Source organism: Pleuronectes platessa, chromosome 4 (assembly GCF_947347685.1).
Source record: "Pleuronectes platessa chromosome 4, fPlePla1.1, whole genome shotgun sequence".
Classification (NCBI taxonomy): domain Eukaryota; kingdom Metazoa; phylum Chordata; class Actinopteri; order Pleuronectiformes; family Pleuronectidae; genus Pleuronectes; species Pleuronectes platessa.
The window spans coordinates 7,845,442-7,868,530 of NC_070629.1; the positions used below are offsets into that span (position 1 = coordinate 7,845,442).

General features: G+C 39.4%; 1 protein-coding gene across 1 annotated transcript; it reads right to left on the minus strand.

The window, feature by feature from the left end:
• Window positions 1-64: 64 nt before the first annotated feature.
• cds2 (CDP-diacylglycerol synthase (phosphatidate cytidylyltransferase) 2) lies at window positions 65-15,626 on the minus strand. The gene is made up of 13 exons (XM_053420530.1): window positions 15,395-15,626; window positions 10,858-10,991; window positions 10,005-10,101; window positions 9,816-9,913; window positions 8,060-8,199; window positions 6,309-6,367; window positions 5,659-5,741; window positions 5,356-5,443; window positions 5,072-5,140; window positions 4,400-4,552; window positions 4,157-4,276; window positions 3,785-3,888; window positions 65-3,280 (listed from the first exon to the last, which is right to left on the minus strand). The coding sequence occupies exons 1-13, from the start codon at window positions 15,461-15,463 to the stop codon at window positions 3,145-3,147; spliced, it is 1,350 nt and encodes a 449-aa protein (XP_053276505.1). The 5' UTR covers window positions 15,464-15,626; the 3' UTR covers window positions 65-3,144.
• Between the last annotated feature and the right edge of the window lie 7,463 nt (window positions 15,627-23,089).

Genomic DNA, 23,089 nt, shown 5'->3' on the forward strand with positions numbered 1-23,089 from the left:
CTCTTTTTACAAAATGTGGAGGAAGACCCAAAGTAAATAAAAAAGTCACACACACCAAACCACGTGATGTTTTGGGTATATATATCTTTAATATTCTCTGAACCAAAGCAAAGCACATTTCAGCATTAGTTTGCACTCGACAAACAAATTAACACAAACCATTGCACAGTTTAAGAGTAATATACTGAACTCAAATAGTTTTTAAAGATAATTTATAAACACAAAAATAGTTGTCCACAGGGGAGGGGGCTACACAGTGTTGGGAACTCATCACTCCCATACGTTCCTTTCAGAAGGGTCCTGGCAGGGCAGGATTCACAATAAACCGACTTGATTAGATATGGCACGGAGGAGGTTTCCTGAGTGCCAAGGAAAAAACCATCACTGATCCCTCATGGTCCAACTCCTCTCGACTTCAGGGGTACTGGAATGTATCTAACGGCAGTAACAAGGGTCACACCTTTCTGCTCAGATGCAGCATCGGTGTTACAGTGGGTGGCCGGCCACAGGAGCTCCAGCTCTCTCTAGTGGCCTTCTACAACACCACACAGAGAAATGGCAGTACAGAGCCGTGGGGCCGAAAAACACCTCAAACCACCACAGAGAGAGAGAAATGTGAGCTATCTATGAATTATCACACCCTCTCTCAGGAAACTTCCCACGTCTACAAAGAGGGAGACGGTGCAATGCAGCACTACGACTATCCACAATGCTTCAGAAGCTGATTCACACAACAGCTACCAGGGAGGAGCAGAGAAAACGTGTACTAAAGTCACAGCAAGAAAAGACAGAGAGAAAATACGTTTCTAGAATCTCAATGCCCCTCCTATATGGCAATAATAATAAAACTTAAATTATCCTCTAACCAAAAATACTAAAGAACACTCAACATGTCTCTAAATATCTTCAATGAACAATATAGTCACTTTGAAAAGGTGTGGTTTGCTTACAGTCAATAAAATAAATATTTTGAGATAAGTCAAGTTAAAGACTGCGTGGTTGGATATCACACACGTCAAACCACAGACATGAATGGAATGACAATCAATCAATCGATAGAAATATGGAGAGACATTCAAATGCAAAAAAATAACATGTAGAGCGTTTTTGCTTTATACAGTGGCTCTGATAGCATGTTTTTTATATGATTACCATGAGACATGGAGATACTGAGCTTCACCTGCCAGCTACAGACGACAGTGATGGCTCGTATTGCTGTTCAGTCATTTAACACTGAAAACAAACTGCTCCATCTCACTTCACTGACAAGGAGAAACACATGAACACCTAATGGACAAAACTCAATAATGGCTGTGAACAGACGTGAACAGGTGATTGGCTGATTTCTTAGTTTGCACTAATCTGCATTGTCTGAGCCCAAGTTGCAGATAAAGTTGACCGCATCTAGATTAACAATCGAGGCTTTTGAAATCTATTGAACGTTTTTTTTAATACTTGAGTATTTAAGCTGATTACATTTGCACAGTCATTCTTTTAATAACTCACTCTGTTTGAGTTTCAAAGCTTTAACGTAAAAAAAAAGGCCTATTATCAATGAAAGGATGAAGGAAAGAGTTAACTCAAGACATTCCAGAAATTGATGCAGCAGATACTTCCCACTATCCAAATTAATAGCCTTTTATCATTTCTCCTGCTCTTGAATTACCACTGTTTAGAAATACCACAGCACAGGTTTTTAAAAGTCTGTCAGGTAAGATTGTTCCCTGTGCTCAGAGCGAGATAACTTGGGACGCCATCACCATGACATCATCAGGGTTAATTTCCCAGACTTGAAAAGAAAGTTACTCTACAGTCAGCAGGACAAGATACGACTGTTTTGGCAGTTTGAGTAGTAGTTTATGTTAAAGAATCAGTGCAGTGCCCCTTGACAGTTAAATTAGAAATCTTAAACAAAAATGAACCCAACTATACAGAAGCGTTTATATTCTAAATCTGAGAAATATTGGCCAGTGATCAATAACTCCTGCTTCAGAACCTCAGGGAACGAACACTGGCTGGCTGGTTGGTTGGGGTGGGGTGTGTGGATTGTAACTCCAACTACCACTAAACAACATCCCAAATAGTAGCCATAATAAACAATCCCACCACCTTATGAACATACCTGTTCCCTATTTTACATTTGAAACAATATGTAGAAACACTGAATAGGGTCAATAAAAACAAAAAATTCAACGTAACAGGAAATGGCAATCAGGTAAGGATGGACTGTGTCTGGCCTTCATTCATAATAAAAGAGCATTTTGCAGATTGAGCTCTGCTTAAGTGCCAATATATGAACAAAAGCACCAATAGATGGGAATCAAGACACTGGACTCTGTTCATCAGATTCAATCAAATACTTCAGCGTAACTTCCGTAGATAACAAAGGAGAATATGATTGAAATGAATTGACTGAGCACGAAAGGCTTTGAAATGTTGAATGGCAGCAAACACAGACAAAAGACACATACACACATATATCAACATGAAATGATGGCAAAAGTCTGAATAAACCCGACACAGACACAACCTTTAAGATATAATAGAACATAGCAAATATAAAAAACATCTATTTATAAATAAAAACAATCACAATAAGGAAAAAATTAAAATTGAAAAATCTGGGGGGGCAGGTGGAGGAATTATACAGTGAGTAACAGGGGTGCGAGCAGTGCATTTAAACAAAGAAATGTACAATAAAATATGAACACAGTAATAGGTTTATAGAGGATGTCCTGTATACGGGTAGAAATGTACAGCTGACCGACGTTATGTTCAACGGTTTGAGTAGATACAAGTTGGTAATAATGGAAATGTGTAACAGTACAGTAATTCACTAACGCAACATGAAAACACTGGTGTAACAAACATGGTTCACAGACTATATGAACACAAACACATGACCCTCATATGTCAATGAAATGGAATGAACCAAGGCTGTGTTTTTTTTCCGGGTTTTCTTTGTTGTTGTTTTTTCTCTTCTTTGTTGTTGTTTTTTCTCTTCTTTGTTGTTGTTTTTTCTCTTCTTTGTTGTGTTTTCACAAAGCACTGTGAATCTCCCAGATCTCCAGGGCTGCCCACCACCCACAGGTGCTGCCCTCCTGTCTCCCCTACAAGGGGGAGCCGCTGTGGTTGCAGCCGGATCTAGGCGGCGGCCCCCCCCAGCGCCGGCAGCAGGCCCTTCTCCATCAGGTGAGCCTTCAGGGAGTTGAATATGGAGAGCTGCTGATCTGGTCGGAGGGCCAGGAGCTGCTGGATCACCTTGCTGGGGTTGGGGCCCCTGATGCGAGGCAGAGAGATCATCAGATACACATCCCACTGTTCACAACGTTTCACAAAATCCTTCTTCCACACAGCGACTATCCAACCATAGCTTAACAACAACCGTAACTCAACAGTGTTTCCTCTAGGTTTCTTAGTATAAGAGGGAGGGCAGCCCATTTCTAAGCACCGGGCAACAAGTGATTTTGTCCCTAATCAGCTCTGCAGCGACAGGCTACAAAAAATGTGTGTATTAGAAACCCTGCTTGATGTAAACAAGCTCAGATTTTTCAACATGTCAAAATGCTGTGCGAGCTACAGTAAAACATGAGAAAAAGTGTAAAGTATGAATTTAATTGTGTTTATCTGCTCTAACCAAAGCTCTAATCTTTCGCATGGCTAACTAGCTACCTACATTATTAAAAACTTGGCATAGAAAGTTGAAAAGATTGACAGTTGTGTCGAGCATTATAATAGTGCAAAAAATAGCATCATACATTTCATATAGCTGTCGTGTGTTTACCTGATGAAGCTGGCAATGTAGACGTTAACAAATGTGGCCATGAGGTACTGGCAGTCGAATCTGTCCATAATGCCTCCATGTCCCGGGATAGTGTTGGCAAAATCCTGAAAGGACAAAGGACAGTTCACATGCCTGAACACATAATATAACATTTAAGAAAGAAAAGACATTAACAGCAAAAAAATAAAAGCATTTATAACAACACTATATGCATAGAATAATCTGTGTGATAAAGTATATTCTAAAATGCTGGCCTACACCAGGAGGCTTTGCAGAGTTGAACCAGACTGACACAACAGCAGCAGATTGCCTGTGGCACTGTGTGTATGCTGATTGGTTACCGGGGTCTCGGTTTGTGTGCTACATCTCTACCTTGATCTTGAAGGCCCTCTTGAAGCCGCTGGCAAAGAAGCCACCGAAGGGTCCCATGATGGAGGCAAATGAAGAGAGCGCAATGCTGTGGATCTGGAATGGGTAGAGGCGCACGGTGGTCTGTGGAAACAATATGGGAATGTGAGACTCACACAGTCCAGCAGATAGTGTTTTTAAATGGGACTTGACTAAATCAAACAAATGAAGCTAGATGGACGAGGAACAGTTAAGGTGGAGTCTTACCCATCCAGTGAAAGACTCCAGGATGGCTGGCAGGGTGTAGTCCTGCAGCTGGAACAGGTCAGATGGTTCACAGTCCACCTGGAATCTGTTGGAGTCGTTGTTGAACTCCACTGGACACACAAAGTAGCGGTAGCCAGCCATCACATAGGAGAACTGCAAGCAGAGCAAGTTTCAGTTACTCACAGGCTGTACATGTCAAAGCCATGTGGAGAATCAGCTGTCTGCTTACATGGGTATAGAGGTGCTTTCTCATGTCTGAGATTAAGATTTGTTCAGTAAAATATTTTACAGACCAACAGATACAGATACACAGATACATAAAAATACATTTGATTAGTTGAGAAACTGCATCAAGTCAACGGACATCAGCTGAGTAGGCGGTACTTCATATGTGACCCAGGAGGCATTTACATTCACACACCTTCAAATGTGGTCTGAGTGATCAGATTTCAAGGAACACCCGTGTGTGTAATTGTTGAGCACATGTGATTGGATAACAGGATGGATGATAATACCACATCTGAATGGAGTTTATAACACTCCTCACAGTCAACTGAATCACCAAGCCAGTACAGCAAAGTTGAACACACCAGACATCAGAGTGCGAAGGCTCTGTTTCCTGTGTGAATAACTAAGAACTCTATAGAGGCGTGTGGTAAAATCATATCTTACCATGATACCAAACACAATGGTGGCGAAGAGTCCTCCAATAAATCCCTCCCACGTCTTCTTAGGGGACAGCTGCAGAGGACAAAGTCAAGGTGTGGACTCCAAGTTAACATGTCACCATGTTTGATGTGTTGATAACCAAAACCCAGACATTTAGATAGATTATCAGTATGTTTGCTACACAGTACAGAGTATAATGATTCTAAATATTAGGGAGTAATTTACTACAAAAATGTTTTCTGTTGATGCAAAACATCTGGTGTACAAAGCAAAAAAAAAAAACTAACCTTGATGAGCGGTGTGCGGCCAAAGAAGAAACCAAACATGTACGCCATAATGTCGTTACAGATCACACAGGAAATTGGAACAATAAACCTATAAAAAGGGAAAGTTCAAATCAGTCATTATGAGACTTAACGAAAACAAGATGTCTGGTAACGCAATCAGAAAACTGTAACCATTTAATCAATAATTGTGTACACATGCGCAGGACATAAAATAACATTACAGTATTATTATTAAGGGGGTGTATTTCCATTGATTGAGATAAGATGTAGTTTTTAACAGGAGATAAGGGACTATTCACTTACCAGATCATCCCCTCAAACAGGTTGTGAATGATAAGGTGAGACTGAGTCACCACAATCAGCAGAGTCACATGGGTCCAACCAAACTGTGAAGAAAAGATTAACAAGTAATTCAAGCTTCTTTCAGACAGGCACTCAACACATTCTCCTGCCATTTTCCTGAGGAACTGTATGTGAGAAGGCAATTGTCTGAATCAGTTGCTCTGGGACATTTTTCAGAACTTTACCTGCCAGGCCCCCTATAAAATGTCTGCACTGATATAAGAATACAGAAGAAAAATTCACAGCACGTAGAAAGTGTTACTGTCATTTCTAACATGTGTCCACAAAATGAACCAACAATATGAATATAATAAGAATAAACTTCAGCATGAAAAAGAGGACCTATACATGTAGAAGAAACAGACGAAGACATTAACTTGGAGAGAAGACTAGATTTGATTTTGGTGATGAGGAGCAATGGCGTTAATGTGCAAAAAAAAAAAAGGCAGCAGCAGAATCTGTATCTACATACAAAAAGTGTTGCTCAGTGTTTACTGGCTACATGGCTAAAATAACACAGTTAATACTGCAGGGCCTGTATCTCTACTAGCGTCATCAATAACACAGTGGCCTTGAGGCTGGTAGGCCGGACGAGGTACGGTGCTACTTACCATGTAGAACTGAAGGCGGTAGTGTTTCTTCACCAAACTCAGCACAAACATGCAGAAACCTGCAAGAACCCAAAACATTGTGTATGAAATACCTAATAGGGATATGATCAGAGGTGTAGAGCCTGGAAGGAGGAGATTCATTCATTCAGAATCCAGGTCATTTAAGGAAACGCTGACTAAATTTAGCTCAACCTATTTTCAAGCCAAGTAGTAAAAGTAGAGAGGAGCTCAAAACTGCTGCAGCCATTTATTTCATATAAACATGATTGAGTTGAGGACAGGACACTGCGAAAAGACAAAAATACTTTTACTTTGGGAAAAGAAGTCAAACCAGATGCACGGAAGAGTCTAGGAAACTGATCTCTTTACTCCTTCCCAACATATAAAACATCTGTCAGGAGAAACACTGCAGATTTTTGCACTTCAAGGTTTGACACCATCATCTTAACAAATACCTTTTCACCTCGAGTCTCGTCGACAGGAGGCAGAAAGTCAGGGTGCTTCCTTCCACACCACATCCTGTTTGCCATTTGTTCGCAGCTATAGTAGCACTGAATCACTAACAGACACAGGAAGTGGGTCTTCTATGGTTAAAACTGTGCCTGTTCAGTATGACAAGCAACATTTGTATATATAGAAATATCTTTAATTAGACTTTTAATATGTTTAAAGAAAGCCCTAATCAATCATTTACTGGCATCTACTGAGACAAGCTTAGCGTCTCCTGATGTCATCTCATCTTCTGTGATCAATTCTAATTGATGAACAAATTGAGTAAACAACTTACTCACTCATCAAATATATGAGTCTTGCTGTTGGGAGCCGCACGTCTGCTCAGTTCAATCATTTTGAATCATGTTTAAATGCAAACACATTCATTTCTTTGGTCCTGTGGTCACAAATCGCACCACGTCCACTAACCAGAGGGTTGGTTCGACCCCTGGATCCTCCCCTGTCAACCTGTCCTGGGTCAATAAAATGAACCCTTTAATTGCCCCTGGCAGCTGTGAATGAATATAAACTACTCTATGTGTGATAGAAAAATTGCAGCATAAAGTAGCGCTGTATGAATGTGTGTGTGAATGGGACTTGTACTATAAAGTGCTTTGAGGGGTCAATAATACAAGAAAAGCGTGATATAATATATTCCCTCAGGTTATCTTCAAATGAACTACTAGATACTAAAGTGATGGATGTGATTTGTGGCATATTTACTTCACGTGACTTGGTCTTGACTTGTCTGCCCATAAATCTGTTTATGCAGTCAAATGTTCTATTCTAGCTGTGGCTGACGGGTAGAGCGATCATCCTCCAACCTGAAGGTCATTAGTTCGATTCCCCAGTCTTCCCCATCTGCATGCCGAAGTGTCCTTGAACCCTGAATTGCCCCTCATAGAACAAGAAAGTGCTGCTAATAGATGCACTCTATGAATGTGTGGGTGAATGGGTGAATGGGTGAATGTAAAACTGTCCTGTAAAGCGCTTTGAGTGGTAATCAAGACTAGACAAGCGCTATATAAAAACAAATCCATTTACCAAAACCACTAGAGCAAATTGTGGAACTTGAAACCTCAACACTGAAAAACCTGAACAACTGATACATCTCTATGAGGAACAGTGGTGTAATGAGGTGACCCATTTATAATATGAAAATATACCTGTGAAATCTCAGTGTGTAAACAGAAGTGATAGCAATACTTCCCACACACCAACATGAGAACAGACATTTACAGGCTTTACTTTGTTGGTACCTGTGAGGTAGAGGGCGAACGAGATGAAGCGGTGGTATTTGCTGAGGATGCGAAGCGGTTCCTCCCTTTGCACCAGTGAGAAGAAGTAATCTGTCACGGTCTCACCATAGAAGAAGTAGTTTACACACAGCAGGAAGTACCTGTGGGGCAAAAGGATTAAGGCAAATGCAAAAATCTGTCAGATTTATAACAGCAACTAATCAGACTCTGAAGTCACCGGCCTGAAGAAAAACTGGTAACAGATCAGCATTGATTTTTAATCATCTTGAAATGAATTGATAATGTGAGTTGACTGTCATTATAGTTGTACTAACCATAGATGGTGTTTGACTTTTCATCAGGCCTTTCATGCACATGGCAAACAGAATGTCAGGAGTCTGCTGCTATCTATGACACTAAACCAGAGGTTTTCAAAGTACGTGGCCTGAAGGGAGAGAGCATCATGTGGGTGAGCTGAACTGTAGATTAGTTCAGCTCACCAACATAGAAGGCAGCTGGAGCTGAAGCAGTAACTGTGACACACAGCTCATGGAGGGAGTAAAATAAAACAAAAAATCTTAGCACAAATTACCAATGTTTATTCCTTTTATGAGTTGGCAATTAGTCACATGTGAACAATATGATTTTTTAATTTGTAATGATATAATTTTATCCAATATCCATCAATAATTTATTTGTCCACAGATCCATTTGAAAAATCATGGAAAAACATGTTCCTGAACAGAAAACAGGAAGTAATGTAGATGATTGGGGGAGGGGGCTAATTTAGGATGAGGCAGTGTCAGACATTTTGAAAACCCCTGATCTAAACAGAACACCACTGCTAAGATCAAACAGCAGACCTGCCAACCTCACAGTGACACCATATCCCAAAATAATGTATCCTTGTGTACATGTGTGCATATTTATTGCTTATACCATTATAATAATATAAGTACTAAGCATTACTTTCATTCAGGGGATTACCCTGGATACTTAGCTGGTATTGGCAGTTTTGTTGTGTGTTTATCCCTTTTTATTTAGTCTTGACAATACAGAAAAATGTTACTGATCTTTTATGACGGATATTTTTAACAGATTTATAACAGTATTGTAGACTGTGCAGAACACATAGGCATGGTCACCTCTTCTTGTAACTTAAAGAAATTTCTATGAAAAGTCCTGTTTAAGCATCTGTGATGGTCAGACAGTATAACTGAAACTGCTAACTCAAATGACTGGTGAACAACATGCTGGATTTCTAATACATATGTAAAGTCAGGCTAATGTTAACCTAATTCACATCCTCATTTACCTTTGCTAAACGGTCCTTAAGATAACATTACTCACGAGTCAATCATCCCCGCCTGTCAATATTTTTTTGTATTGGGACAAGCGGAAAGATTCCACCACTATGATTTGTGTTTTTTGTGTTCTTTTGCATTTCTGCAGTCTTTACACTTGAGTACTTCACAACTGTCTCACAACGCATCACCAGAGTTTGGCGTACTTAACCGGAGAACTTTGATGAAGAGATGCGTTCTCGTTATGCACAGGTTGGCAGGTCTGCAAACAGAACTAATCATTCGCAGTATTTTTGCCACTTTCATTGATTGGTTTAATTATCTTTAGTCTACTCAAGATTTCAAAACTATAACAAACCTCAGGAAGTCTGCAACGAAATAAAACGTGAAACAATAAGAAAGAAGCAAAAAAAGAAATGTGCTGCATTCACGAAACCTTTGTGTAGTGTGTGGGTTTGTGTGGAGATCCTCACCAGCTCAAGGTCCTGAACCAGGGCAGGTGGTACGAGTGGTAGACACTGTATCCGATGGTAATGATTTCATGGAAGCACTTGATCTGAACGCAGAGGACCTGCATAGAGAAACACGGTGTCACTACCGGGCAAGAAACTTAAGAGCTGTCAAAGAGTTTGCTCAGCACCATCTGTGTTGTTTGTACTCACAATCATCATAAGCACCATGGGGCCCAGGTAGATGATGAGGAAAAAAAAGGAGATCATGGCCAGTGTGAGGATGCCTCGTACCCACCAGTTCTTCCATCTGAAGGAAGCACACAAACATGTCAGCTCAAAGAAGAATAAAACACAAATGTCAACACATCAAACCAAACATCTGGTTTAATATTCGATCTGTAAAGAAAAAATTTAAATGAAAAAGGTGGTGTAAATAAACCAGCTGAGACACTGGCCATGGACAGGGTAAAAAATACTAGTTTCTGATTGGCTGGTACCTGTACATTAGAAATGTGACATCATGTTTGTTCTAAATATACATCAGGACACCTTAATGTGCTTTATCCCACACATAAGATGTGCTGCTTCATCACGTTAACTGTGTAGATGGTGAGCGGTTAGTGTCAATGTGAATATATTGTACATGACTGCAGCTTTAATCTTGTAATCGCACACATACACACACAAACCCAGTCTGATATTATCAACGTTACTGCCAGAAACATGGATCTGTAACAGTTCAAGGACTCAAATCCTCTGTTCACAGAAAACTATGTGTGGGGAGGGATTCCTCTGTTTGAATTATGACACCTCTGCATGTGAAGCAGTCCAGAGATGAAGTCTAGGAAAAACATGGACGGACCCCTTGAATAGTTTAGCAGCTCTATATTAGAACATGTAGTGATGAACAGAAATACTCTGAATACCAAACGCAGGTTACTTAGATTATCTGTGTTTATTCATTATTTACTGAACATTTAAAATGCTATTTCTTACTGTTATACTGACAACTTTCATTACTCTAAACTCAGCAGTATGGTTTTCTCCTAAACTGTAATCGCACCTCGAGGAGAGTCCAGACAGGGCCTTGTTTAGAACCTCTGGGGTGTCATCAGGAGGAACTGGCACCCCCGAGTCCACCTTGGTCTGAGTGTCTGACGCCACATATTTTTCCCCCTTCCGCTCACTGTCTGAACCCTGACACACACAAACACACGAAGAGACAGACAGAGGGGAAAGAAAACACATTTAGTAATGATAGAATGTTGCAGCAAAAAAAAAAAAGGATCATCTGAAATCATTTCATATACATTTAACTTGAGTTTATTTCATCCTGAATTCAGTTCGAGAAGGTGTAATACACCTGCTATATAAGAATATGATTATATTTTTAAAAAAAAGCCCAGCACATACTGTGTTTAGCGAAATGGATGTGAGTCAGAATCTTTATTCACAATGTAAAAATACAAAAGTGAACAGTATTTACATCAAACTAAATCACATGATACTGTATCTGGGTTGGATGGCTCCTAGTAATTTTTGCCCTTTACAGCACAAACACACACACACCACAGTTCCCCACAAATACAATGATCCCCTACACTACATTTAAAATAAAAATACAAAATTTATTAATTTACTTAACATCATTCAGATCAAACTCCCAACTCCCTGTCAAGAAATCTTTGAGTCAAACTGTTTCAATACAGCAGTAAAATGTTTTAATTAATATAGGAAGAACCAGCCACGCAGTCTTAAATAACTTATGTTAACAGCAGTTTATCATGATGAGATATAAAGATGCTGTGTGAGCAAGTAATCATCACACAAAAATCCTTTTATCACAATTATTGTATGTTTCCCAGTTCAGACTGTAATCATCAGTTCTGAATATATCAAAGTTGTGTGAGTATGGCACCTATTCAATGATATTCACTATAAATTAAATGAAAATGCATGATAACAAATTACTGTTTGACTAATAATACACTTCCACTATACATCCATTATCATCTATATACAGTTCTTTATTTAGGGTTGTGGTGAGCACACCCTGGAAGTTTGCCAGTATATTTTAGTACAGTACAGAACAATCAATGGAAAAATGTGCAAAGCCTCTGCAGCCCTGTGGGTCAATGGTGCATTAGTTATTAACTAATTCAAAATACAAATACGTACTCTGTACTCTTACATGTGTACAAATATTGATAATTATCATTGAACAAATAGCCTCAGATCCATGGTATCAGAGGTGCACAAACAGCATTTCGCAAGCAGCAGGACTCCAAGTGCAGGATTGTGTGGGAGGCTAAACACTGAGCCAAACTGTCTCCATCCATGTTGTTGATGTCTCAGAGCCATCCGTTCTCTAATGGAGGCCAGCTTAAAATGCAGCCATAAACAACAATCAAATGATGGATGTAATCACATGACAGCAGCTACACACAGTAACAGGTCCTCTGGTGACAATTGAGAGGTCTGCTCAAGTCAGTCCGTCCTTTCTCTGCCCTCTGACCTCTTTGCTGCTGCTGACCAAATTAGGCTCACAGCTCACTCCTCATTTCACACAGCGGATGGTTGGCTCACTCCTCTGTGACGCCCACTCAGTCTCACACACAGGCTTTCACAGTTAGACTTTCCTATCAGACTAAAGCCTAAATATTTTCAATAAATATTAAACCTTTGATGCTTGCTGCATTCAAATCCAGCCAGTTATTCTATCTTATCATCTTACTGAGCTGTCCAGTGTTATTTTATTTACCTTCACAGTGCACTAGTCCAGGAACACTTCTGTCATTATTAACTTAATTCAAGCTTTACTTCCCTTTCATTAAATATTAATTATAGGCGCGACTAATACCATTACCATCTCATATTTATGTTTTTTTTTAATCACGTAAATAAAACTATAGAAGTAAAATATCATCCATATTCAAAGTAATAGTTCACCAGGGGTCTGCCAAGAATTCCAGCTAATGACGACCAAATAATAAACCGATATGTTTTGGACAGTGGAAGGGAAGAGAAAAGAATCTGTTTTGATTAGGATCAAACCATGTAATTTTTAAATGCTTTAAGAATCATATGATCTGCGTTAACAGGAGAAATTCCCCCCAAATATATTTATATATTCATCACCACTTTATATTTGTTTAACTCCTACATATGCTCAGTTTCTTGTTCAGAGAAAAAAACGCAATCGTTTTCACATTATGTGTTCATTTAAAATTATTATATTAATTATTATATTTGTGTACTATTCATAGGAAGTGTTATTCTTGTTATTACTGCAAACAAATCATACAAATTGAATTAGAGAGGTTTTTGATTTATCATGAAACTTTGTTATTTCATAATACCAAGGACGAAATCACTGCATCAATATTAGCAATTGCAAAGACTTGATGTTTGTGTTGCAGCGTTTTGTAATAACAAATTACCAAAATGTCAAGCATAAACTGCAGACTGCAGTTTGCATATCACAGCTCAACAAGCAACAAGACACATCATTAAAAACAGAAAGCTAACTTAGTCACATGTTAAACGCTTGAGGTTCTGGGTGTACTGTCAACACATCAAAATATGCATTTTCCCGCAAGTTATACTGCAAATACCATTTGGGTTATGATTCATTTAGGTAAATAAGGCCACAACGTAGTTTTCATTCAATGCACTGTGGCTGATTAATTAATCTGGAGATAATGTGTGGATTTTTTTCTCCACAACCAATCGTGTGATGGAGGAGCCGGTAGCTCCAGAGAAAAAAGAGTTTCTTCTTACAGAGATAAACTGAGCAATGCTCTGCTGATTCTGGTGGCTTTTTAGAAAGAAAGAGAGGTTGTGGATCAAATTTAGTCTTTCGAACAATCAATGCATGTTCACCTTTCAGACATAATTTAGATTCCCGCACTGTCCTCCCCATCTCTCTGGGTTTATTAAATTCAAAGGAAAAGAAATGCATACTTTCTTAAGACCAGAAACACTGTCAGTAACTGCCAAAACCCACTGGCTGACTGCAGGAGCATGAACAAGAATACACACACACACACACACACACACACACACACACACACACACACACACACACACACACACACACACACACACACACACACACACACACACACACACACACACACACACACACACACACACACACACACACACACACACACACACACACACACACACACAGACTCATTCTCCGCCTGCTGGTTTCTATGGAAACAATGTCCGTCATTCAGGATGCTTGAGCTAAAAATAGGGGCTCATTTTACATACACACTCCTCCCCTTTCATGCTTTCCTGTCGACCAGTAGCGACCCTGAGTGTCTCTTTGCTTGGTCTACCTCCAATTTATTAGAAATCCGAGGATCTGCGGGCTGTGAAAGGATGAACACAAGTACGCCCCATCTTTAGTGGGATTACAAAGCTTTTAGACCGAAGCATCTAAACCCAGGGGAACGCTGCTCTCTGAGCAATACAAAAACTAAAAGGAAAAGGTTAGGTTTGTCCGATGGAAATATTTTGGAGCAACTGTTTTGAAAGGTTTTGAGTATCTAAAAGATGAGTGTTCAGCTGGTCAATAAGAATGATCCTTCCCAGCAGCAGCTGAAAGGACATGAGAAACAGAATTGTATAAAGACACTATAAAAAAATAACCCCATCCCAATTAATTACATCCTCATTTTGTTAAGAGCCTGCCTTATTTGTTCATGCAGGAAAAAACATGTCAGAGCAGAATAGGTCTAATATTTATCCCTTATACACTTTTACCTTTATGGTCACTGAGTCACTGAATTGTTTAAAGTGTCCTTGAAATTCAACATCACCTTAAAAGGACAATAAACTGATGTCGGAAGCTGATAACCAATCAATATTAGAAGCGCAAAAGCAACTTCTGACAGAAGTCCAAAATGAAATGAGAGCATATTAGGAAATGGTGCAAAGTGAGCTCCACTAGTAAATGAACTATTCACTATTCATGTTGCTGAGCTGTTGCTACAGCCACACTTAATTTCCCCCCTAATGTCAGCACCTTGTTGTCAACACAGACAGGACAGTGATTTCCCTCAATTACAGGTTAATTATAAAAACCTGTTTAGACATCAGTGTGTCTGAAGATGTGAGCAAGCAAACTAACGGCGATACAGAATCTGGGAACATGGCTGATCTCTGTTCAGCAAAGCTACAGTAAACAAGCTCGAACAGCGCTTTCACAATTATGCTGTTACTTCGCTTGGCAGCAAAGGAAGAAATCGTTTCAAACATTACTTGAGTACGTTTAATATACAAGAAGAGTCATCCGATATTTCAAATGGAGGAATGTGATACAATTGGAGCTTTCGTCGTTTGGTTTGCTGGATGTTTTCACGACGGAAGCCCACCCAGGCAACACAGAGTCACATCAGCCAGTCACGTCCAAATCGCCAGTAAATAGACGGAGGATTTGTACAGCGACCTTCAGTGTAAACTAACACCTGTTGTGTTATATAATGTTGTTTAAACCAAGAAACTCGTGTTTAGTGGACAGAGACGCGACTCTGTCCAGCTGACGTAACACGCTCCACTACCACAGCTAGCTAGCGTTAGCATCCTACCTTGTCCTCTGAGGGCTGCTGCTGTGGCGGCTCGGTGTCTCTGGCTCCTCGGTGCCTCACCTCCGTCATGTTGGCAGCTAACGACCACAGCGAGTGTCCTGAGTCTCCTGAGGCTCTGACACACACACAGACACACACTTTCTCCTAAAGACAGACTCGAGCTCGATCTGTTTGTACGACAACACTGCTCACTCGAATTCAATCGATGTCCCTGACGAGGGGTGCAGGATATAGATAACTTCCGCTTTTCAAAATAAGCTCTGTGTAATCATAAATGCAGACCGTGTAAATTCTATCTTACTATTCTCCAATAAAAAGAGACGTACATATTTTTGACATAGTTTATTTAATAACATTATCATGTACTTATAGCTGCGCAAGTTTCCAAGTGCAGTGTGTTTGCCTTTGTTTTTAAGGTTGTACCTATACAGTTGTATTTATCTGTACTCTGTGTAACTTGATCTTCCTGTCAGCAACAGTATCTGTACTCTTTAAGATATAATGTTGATCTACGTTAATATATTTGTTACTGAATATTTATGTTGTGATAATATATATATATATTATACATCGAAGAGCATTCGTAATTTAAATAAATGTGTTAATAATGGCATGATTACAATAAACAATTCCCAATGTATCATTGCATTAGTTTATAAATGCTTCACAAAACAATGCATTTTGAAAGTTTCATTTTACTGTTGTTCTTTATACATACATGGATCATACATTAAACTCTGCACTCATGGTATTTAGTATATTAAGGTGAAATTGTACCTATTGATACATATAAAGCATTTTAATTATCATGTTTTTATTATGCAATACACACTCCATATGCATACATACGTCTTTTTAAATGTCAACATCATTCTAGATCTACCTCTCATCTGATCTCATCAATGTATAAAACTCTACCCTTACAAACTGAGAATACAAGTTACCATTGTAATTCTGTCTAATGTCAATCAGTTACGTTTCTCTGGATGACTTGATGGAAGTGGTGGTCTCTTGCGATTAAATCTGTAATTTGCACCGTTAACACCAAGTGGCAGCAAAGGCCCACTTTAATTTTCTCTCTCTCTCTCTCTCTCTCTCTCTCTCTCTCTCTCTCTCTCTCTCTCTCTCTCTCTCTCTCTCTCTCTCTCTCTCTCTCTGTGTGTGTGTGTGTGTCAGCTGTGTGGCCTGACAGAAGCCAGTATAAATATTTACTGCCCTACCACTGTTGCAGCAGAAGGAAAAGGGAGAATAGCAGCCCACACACAGTAGAACACTTCAATAGGACCTGACACCCCTGTGCTGTGGGATGTTCACTTTATCTACAGTCAGTGATTAATGGTATTAACAAGGCTGTGAATCAGAGAAGGGTTGTTTCAGATCATCAGGTGAAGTAATTTATATTTTCATCAACCACAGATACCATTATACACAGAATGTGAGTAATCTTTAGGTTAAATACGTTTTGAATGAAACTAGTGCTCCCCTACTGAACTGATTTGCATGATCTTCTTAGCTTTTTCCAAATTTCTCCAAATGTAATGAACCAAACTTGTGAATTATTACTCATCTTTTATTACTGTGGTGAACAGATAAACTTGCGAGTGGATCTATAGAGTAACTGAATCTGTAAATATTCTGTACTTTCCATCTGTCCCCTTATTTCATCTGTGTCTTGTTTTAAGACTGGCTTTTGTTAATCTGCTATTTTCATTAAATCTTTTTCAGTCCTGTTTATGTCACTTCACAAACTTTTAAAACATAATTTTGTTTGTCTGCTTTGACTGTCCGTTTTAGGACAAGTATGATTTTTTTCCTATTATGCTGGAATTATTTATACGATTGAACTGATGCTGTTACACAAAATAAATTCTCAATAATTTTTTTCCCATAGGGTTTCTGTGACCTAATAAATAGTCTTGCTGTATTTTAGACAATTCTTCACAAATCCTCTTTAAATTATCATATATATTTTAATTCAGATTCATTTAAAAACTGTTTATGTATTTTTCAAAAGCTTACATCCAAATAATCAGTAACAATAATGTTTTCTTAACTTCCACTGGAAAGAAACAGGGAGATTGATGCTGTTTTTGAAGTTGTGATAATTGACCATTCATCCTTCAGGTTATAAAGCATTTAAAGCTCCTAAAAAGTAGAATCATAACCCAGCAGTTCCGGAACGTAAGCAGAGAGAGGAAAATTATCATGGCAACAAATCCTCACCCTCCCAACCAAACATCACTGCAGTAGTTTTAACTCTGTGGGGGCACTTCACTTTGCCGCAGTGTGATGCCCTGGACTCATGCTGCACATGTACAGCACTACTGTGTACAGCGCTGTCATAACTCGACCGTCCCACCCTGAGGTGCACGGTTCATCTGCTGTCTCCGCTCGCCTGGTGTGTATGCATGTGTGTGTCAGGCAGACAAAAATTTGGCTGGGACTCCTCAGCAGCTCCTCCAGAACTGCAGGGCTCTGGGATATCTGCAATGCAGAAGTCTATATATAGCAATGGATTTGCAAGGAGAGAGAGAGGGGGGAGAGAAACACAGAGCAAAAGAAGGATGGCTGGGCAGAGAGGGGAAGAACAAGACAGAGGGAAAGAGTGAAGGAAAAGAATGATCCTTGAACCAAAAATTAGCTGGAAACTAAGAACTGACAGAAAGTAGCTGTGCAAACTTTTACCACAAAAAGTCCATTCCTCTTTATTCAAACTTAAATCAATTATTATATCATACCATATGTGAAAGTGGCAGAATCCTTCAGGACCATTGCACCAACCAAGTGTCAAGTCAAGATGTCAGCGAGGTCATTGACGACTTAACTCACTTACAGGTGGAAGTGTAATTATTTCCTCGTGGACTCCCAGCTACAGGAAAAGGGGAAGGGTGCTTGTTAAATCCTAAGGTTGAGTATTTGTTGCCTCTGTCTGGAGGATTCTCAGGAGGGCAGTGGAGGAGGAGGAGGAGATGGAAGGGAGTGGTTCAATTATGTATGCACCTCCGCAACAACAGAAAATGCTGACAGCAGGGCTCAACACCAACAAGGCAGCAGCGTGGGCCAAATCAAGGACGAGTCAACACTTCGGCCAGAGGCGTGCAGAGCTGCAGGATTGATCAGACTCTTGAATTTTCAATAAATCTGCCCTCTGAGGACAGCAACTGTCATTTTGAATTCAGCACACTGAGAGAGGAGAGAAGCAAGGAGTCAGAGTTACACAATATCTTTTTTAGGTAATCTTGTCATATGTATTATTATTGAAGCATTTCCAGTAGCATGAATGGTCGAACTCTACAACCTAAATATTTATAACATAAACTAGTGCACATAGAATATGAAATCAGACATGCCCCTTGCAGTAAGAAAAACTCATCACCAGTCTGTAAAGCACTAACAGTGTTGTCCTGCACTGAACACTACAACAAGAAGCCAAGTTAAACTCCTGCAGGTCAGCAAAGACGAGGTTTTCAGTCAGTGTTAAATTGCTCTTTAACTTTATTGATTTACAATTATGGACAAAGCTGAGTACACCAGTCTTTCATTTGACTGATGTATCATCTGAAGGAAATACACTTGTTGGCTGTCTTGCAGAGAGCTGGGGGGCGTCCAGAAGGAGGAAACTCTGCCAACCAGCAGCAGACTCACTAATGAGCCCATTACATCTTGTTTGTTTAATCTGTAAAAAAAGCACAGCTATGCGGTTGAATGCTAAATGACAGCACACGCCCCAGCCTCTACAGAAGTGTCTTCCCTCAGGCTGTGAGAGAACTGAATTCTTTCTCAATCCACTAACCAAAAAGTTATATTAAAATTTATTTCAACACTTTTTTAAGGATAAGGAGCAACTTTATAGATCCCACGGTGAAGAAATGTACTTTTTACAGCAGCACATAGTCTTAATGAGGCAGACAAGAGATTAAAATAAGGCAATAGAATAACAATGAAAATTTAAAATACGTTCCTCCTCTTGATCACCTGGAGAGTGGGAAAAAAACATTTTTAAATAAGGATGGAAATTTGAGATACCACGGCTGATAATCTGGATTTTTGACTGAAATACAGAGACACATCACAGTTGGAAATCAGATAAAAATATATGAAGTTAATATTCAGTTTGGTGCATAAACAAGCACATTTCATGTCTTAAATTAGCTTATTATAGTAAATAACCTAACCAACTACAACTACAGGATTTGTTGCAGTGAGGGTGGAATAACTTTGTAATGGAAAATAAAGCTTTTGTAAATTACCTAATTTCACCAACATACCTTTCTGCTACAATATCATCATGAGCACATATTCATAGGTTGTTATTGCACCTTATAGGTAATATTTATTATGTTATACTGAATTATAATTCTTTGGAATGGAGGATGATTCTTTAGGTTTTTTGGTGCTTTTGATTTTTCCATATCAGAAAATGTTTACCTCGCCAATGTTTAGTATCTATTTCATCACAATATTGCCTCTGTGACAAGTTCATTAATTGCCTCTCTTTTCAGTTACATGATCTTTGCCAAGTGCCATTAGAATCTAATTTTCTGTTGCGGAAAATCTTTCATCTTTCCAAGCAACTTTCTAAAATCAGATTGTCCCAATATTTTCAGTGTCAAAATCTGAGGTAGTGACCCATCAGTGTGAAGTGAAATCAGTCTGTGGAAACAGGTGGTTTATCAGTCTTTTACTTTGTTACTTGAATCAAGTTTTTTTCATTTACATTGTTGTTAAGTGTTTTCTTATATCAACTCTCTGCCAGGTACTGAGGATGTTTAAAATGGCTGGTGGTTAACATTTTCTGATGTTTTGTCTGATTTGCATGCACTTCATTCGACTGCAGTGTGTTGAGGTTACAAGGATTTTCTAAAATAACAATTTTATGAAAACCTTTAACAATCAAGCCCCTTCATATATTAAAGAGCTCATGAACCTATATTATTTAAATGGATCACTTCGCTAGTCCCCTTGCTCTTTCTGTCTCTCTTTGCAGGTATCTCTGACTCCAGAGTTGTAGGATAACAACTATTAAGATTCATATTAATAGCAATATCAATATTAATAAGAATGCATTATTATATGAATTGCTGCTGCTATCATTAATAATCAAAAACATCTTTACACTCTTATTGTTTTCTTTATAACTGGTCAGAGCTGATACCTGATGGTGCACAAGTGTTCCTGGTCTCTCTCTCGTTTATTTATTTATTTTCAAGAGAAATAATAAGTTGAGCAATGTAATTGTTAGTTGTAGCTTGAATAAATCAAATCAAATATCTGCCCTCATCAAAATGAACAGAATCCTATTTATTTTTCTCGATTCTCCAGGCGGTCGAGTCGTAGCTGAAGACTTTCTCAGCCAACGTTTTAGAAAAAAACATCTCTTAGCAACTCAGGCTAATCTTCAGCTAGCATCTATCACATGGTTTTATATGTTGGAAGTTCATCAACATGTATGATATAAGTTTGATTAACAGTTGATTAAGTTCAAAGCAAGAAAATTTACTTTTAGATGCAAAAAACACATTTTTGTGAATAAACATAATTACCACAGCACCAGCACCTACTTCTCCTTCATGGCAAGGGGGGAATGGGAGGGGCTTGAAAACATAATGGTCAAATGACCACAAATGTGTTCCGTTGCCTAGATACAGGGGGTGTTTCACATTACCCGATGTCCCACATTACCCTGCTCTCCCCTAATTCCCGTCCATAACAGCACGACTGTAAATGCTTATCTCTCGACCGCTCACTCAGGCCTGAATTTTTTGTTGACTTTGTACAATGATGAGGTACTGTACTGAAAAATAATCAATATATTTTATTTACAGCCTGTAGGGGAGAGCGGGGTAATGTGGTCTAGATCCATGGATCCAGAGGATCCTGTGTCACTGTAACCGCTGTCTGGGGTTGCACAGTGGACCCAGTTCTCAGTTTGGTTGGCCCTCACTGCAGTTTGGGAGGTGATCAGACTGGATGAGGGAAGACAATCAATTAGTAGATCAGTAAGTGTTATTTAATCAAAGTCATCAGTCCCAATTGACGGATAAATAACTGGTACAGATCCAGTCTTTACTTGTACAACACATGAGAGAGTATTCACTTGAATCAGGTCATTCAGAGCTCGGCAGCTTGTCAGTAAAAGCTGTTGTATTTCTGTTATGTCTCCATCTTGTTTGCAGCAGAGAATTCTTCTGCGCTATGAAGAAGAAGAACAGTAAAAAAATGAGAACAGGGCAGTATCATTTTATAATGCTCCAATAAAATTCTCAAACAAGGAAGAACATGGTTGCTCTACCATCAGTTTCCATGATGAACCATCTTAGGCCTTGTCTTCAATAAATAAGAGCTGGCCCAGCACTGCAACCTTGCACTTCATCTGCAATATGAGGAGATTTCCAAGGATGACAATAGCTCCTGGGATGTGATGAGTGTCTGCATTGAAGAAGCGGACTTTCCTCATAAAGGAATCGCCCACTATAAGTTTTTGTGGGGAAAGAAGAGGGCGAGAAGAAACCTCCTGTGTGTTCGCATGGCAGGAGCGAGCCTGAACTGCTTCCACGCTGTGTGTGGAGGACACTGACCTATGAATTGGAGAAATACCATACGTAAGTGAGGAAGGAGCGACCTCTGACTACGATAACGGATTATTTCCCGATTCTGAGGAAGAGATCCAGAGCGTCGGAAAACACAGCGTCTTTCAGCATCCTACGACGGAGGATATTATCTAGTCAAATACGAAAAATAAGGGTGGATTTGATAAATATCGATTCCCAGCCTGTGCCTCTCCGACGATCGACCGCCAAAACCGCAGTTTCGTTATCACTTTTCACACAACTTTTTATCTGTGTGTCCCTCTTCTTCTGGGTCTTGGTGGCCTTCAGGTGACATAAAACCTCAAAATGTCCTCCAGAGCCACTGTCTGGTTCTTATCATCCGTTGTACTGTTGAACATGGAGGACCATATCTCAAGGTTAAAGGCTCATAGACCAATGAAAACGCTGTTGTAGGAAATTATATTTTAATATAAATATCTGAAGATAGAACTACAAAGTGAGCCTTTGAGAAAGTTTGTCAGTCGCGTCAATGATACAGCTCAATAGTTTCATTTTCTATAACATTAACCTCTGGACAAAGATGAAAAATATACCCACCCCAACACTCATGTCCAGACCTGGAATTGGCCAGGTAAAAAATAAGGCAGGACAAAACGGAAATAAATATTGCTTTAGAAATAAGTTGTAGAAAATAATAAAGATAGCATAAAACCTTTGAGAAGTATTAGAGAACCTTCTAGGAGCACATTCTTTTTCCAGGGCTGATGATTTTTTTTTCTTTCTGTATATCTCCTCCTGCTGCTCTGACACTGCTATTGATTACATGTTAGTGCTGATAATGCTTTTGCCACTATGCTGATTCTCCCTCCCACAAACACTCCAACAGGACCACAGCCTGCGAGGCAGGAAATAAACAGTCCCAGGCTGTGATGAAGCCCTTTGCTGGTGACAGCCCTGCTGGCGGGCCGACGTAGGCAACCACCATCCATCAAAGCCACCTCCCTCTTTCACATCTGGGTGCAGGCAAGCAGAAGCTGAGATGAGGCGATAGTAACACCCAGCCGATATTATGCAGCTGCGGCCATTGCATCGACTGCAGCCTGAAGAAAGTTAATTTAATTCAGCAATGCACAACAGTAAATGA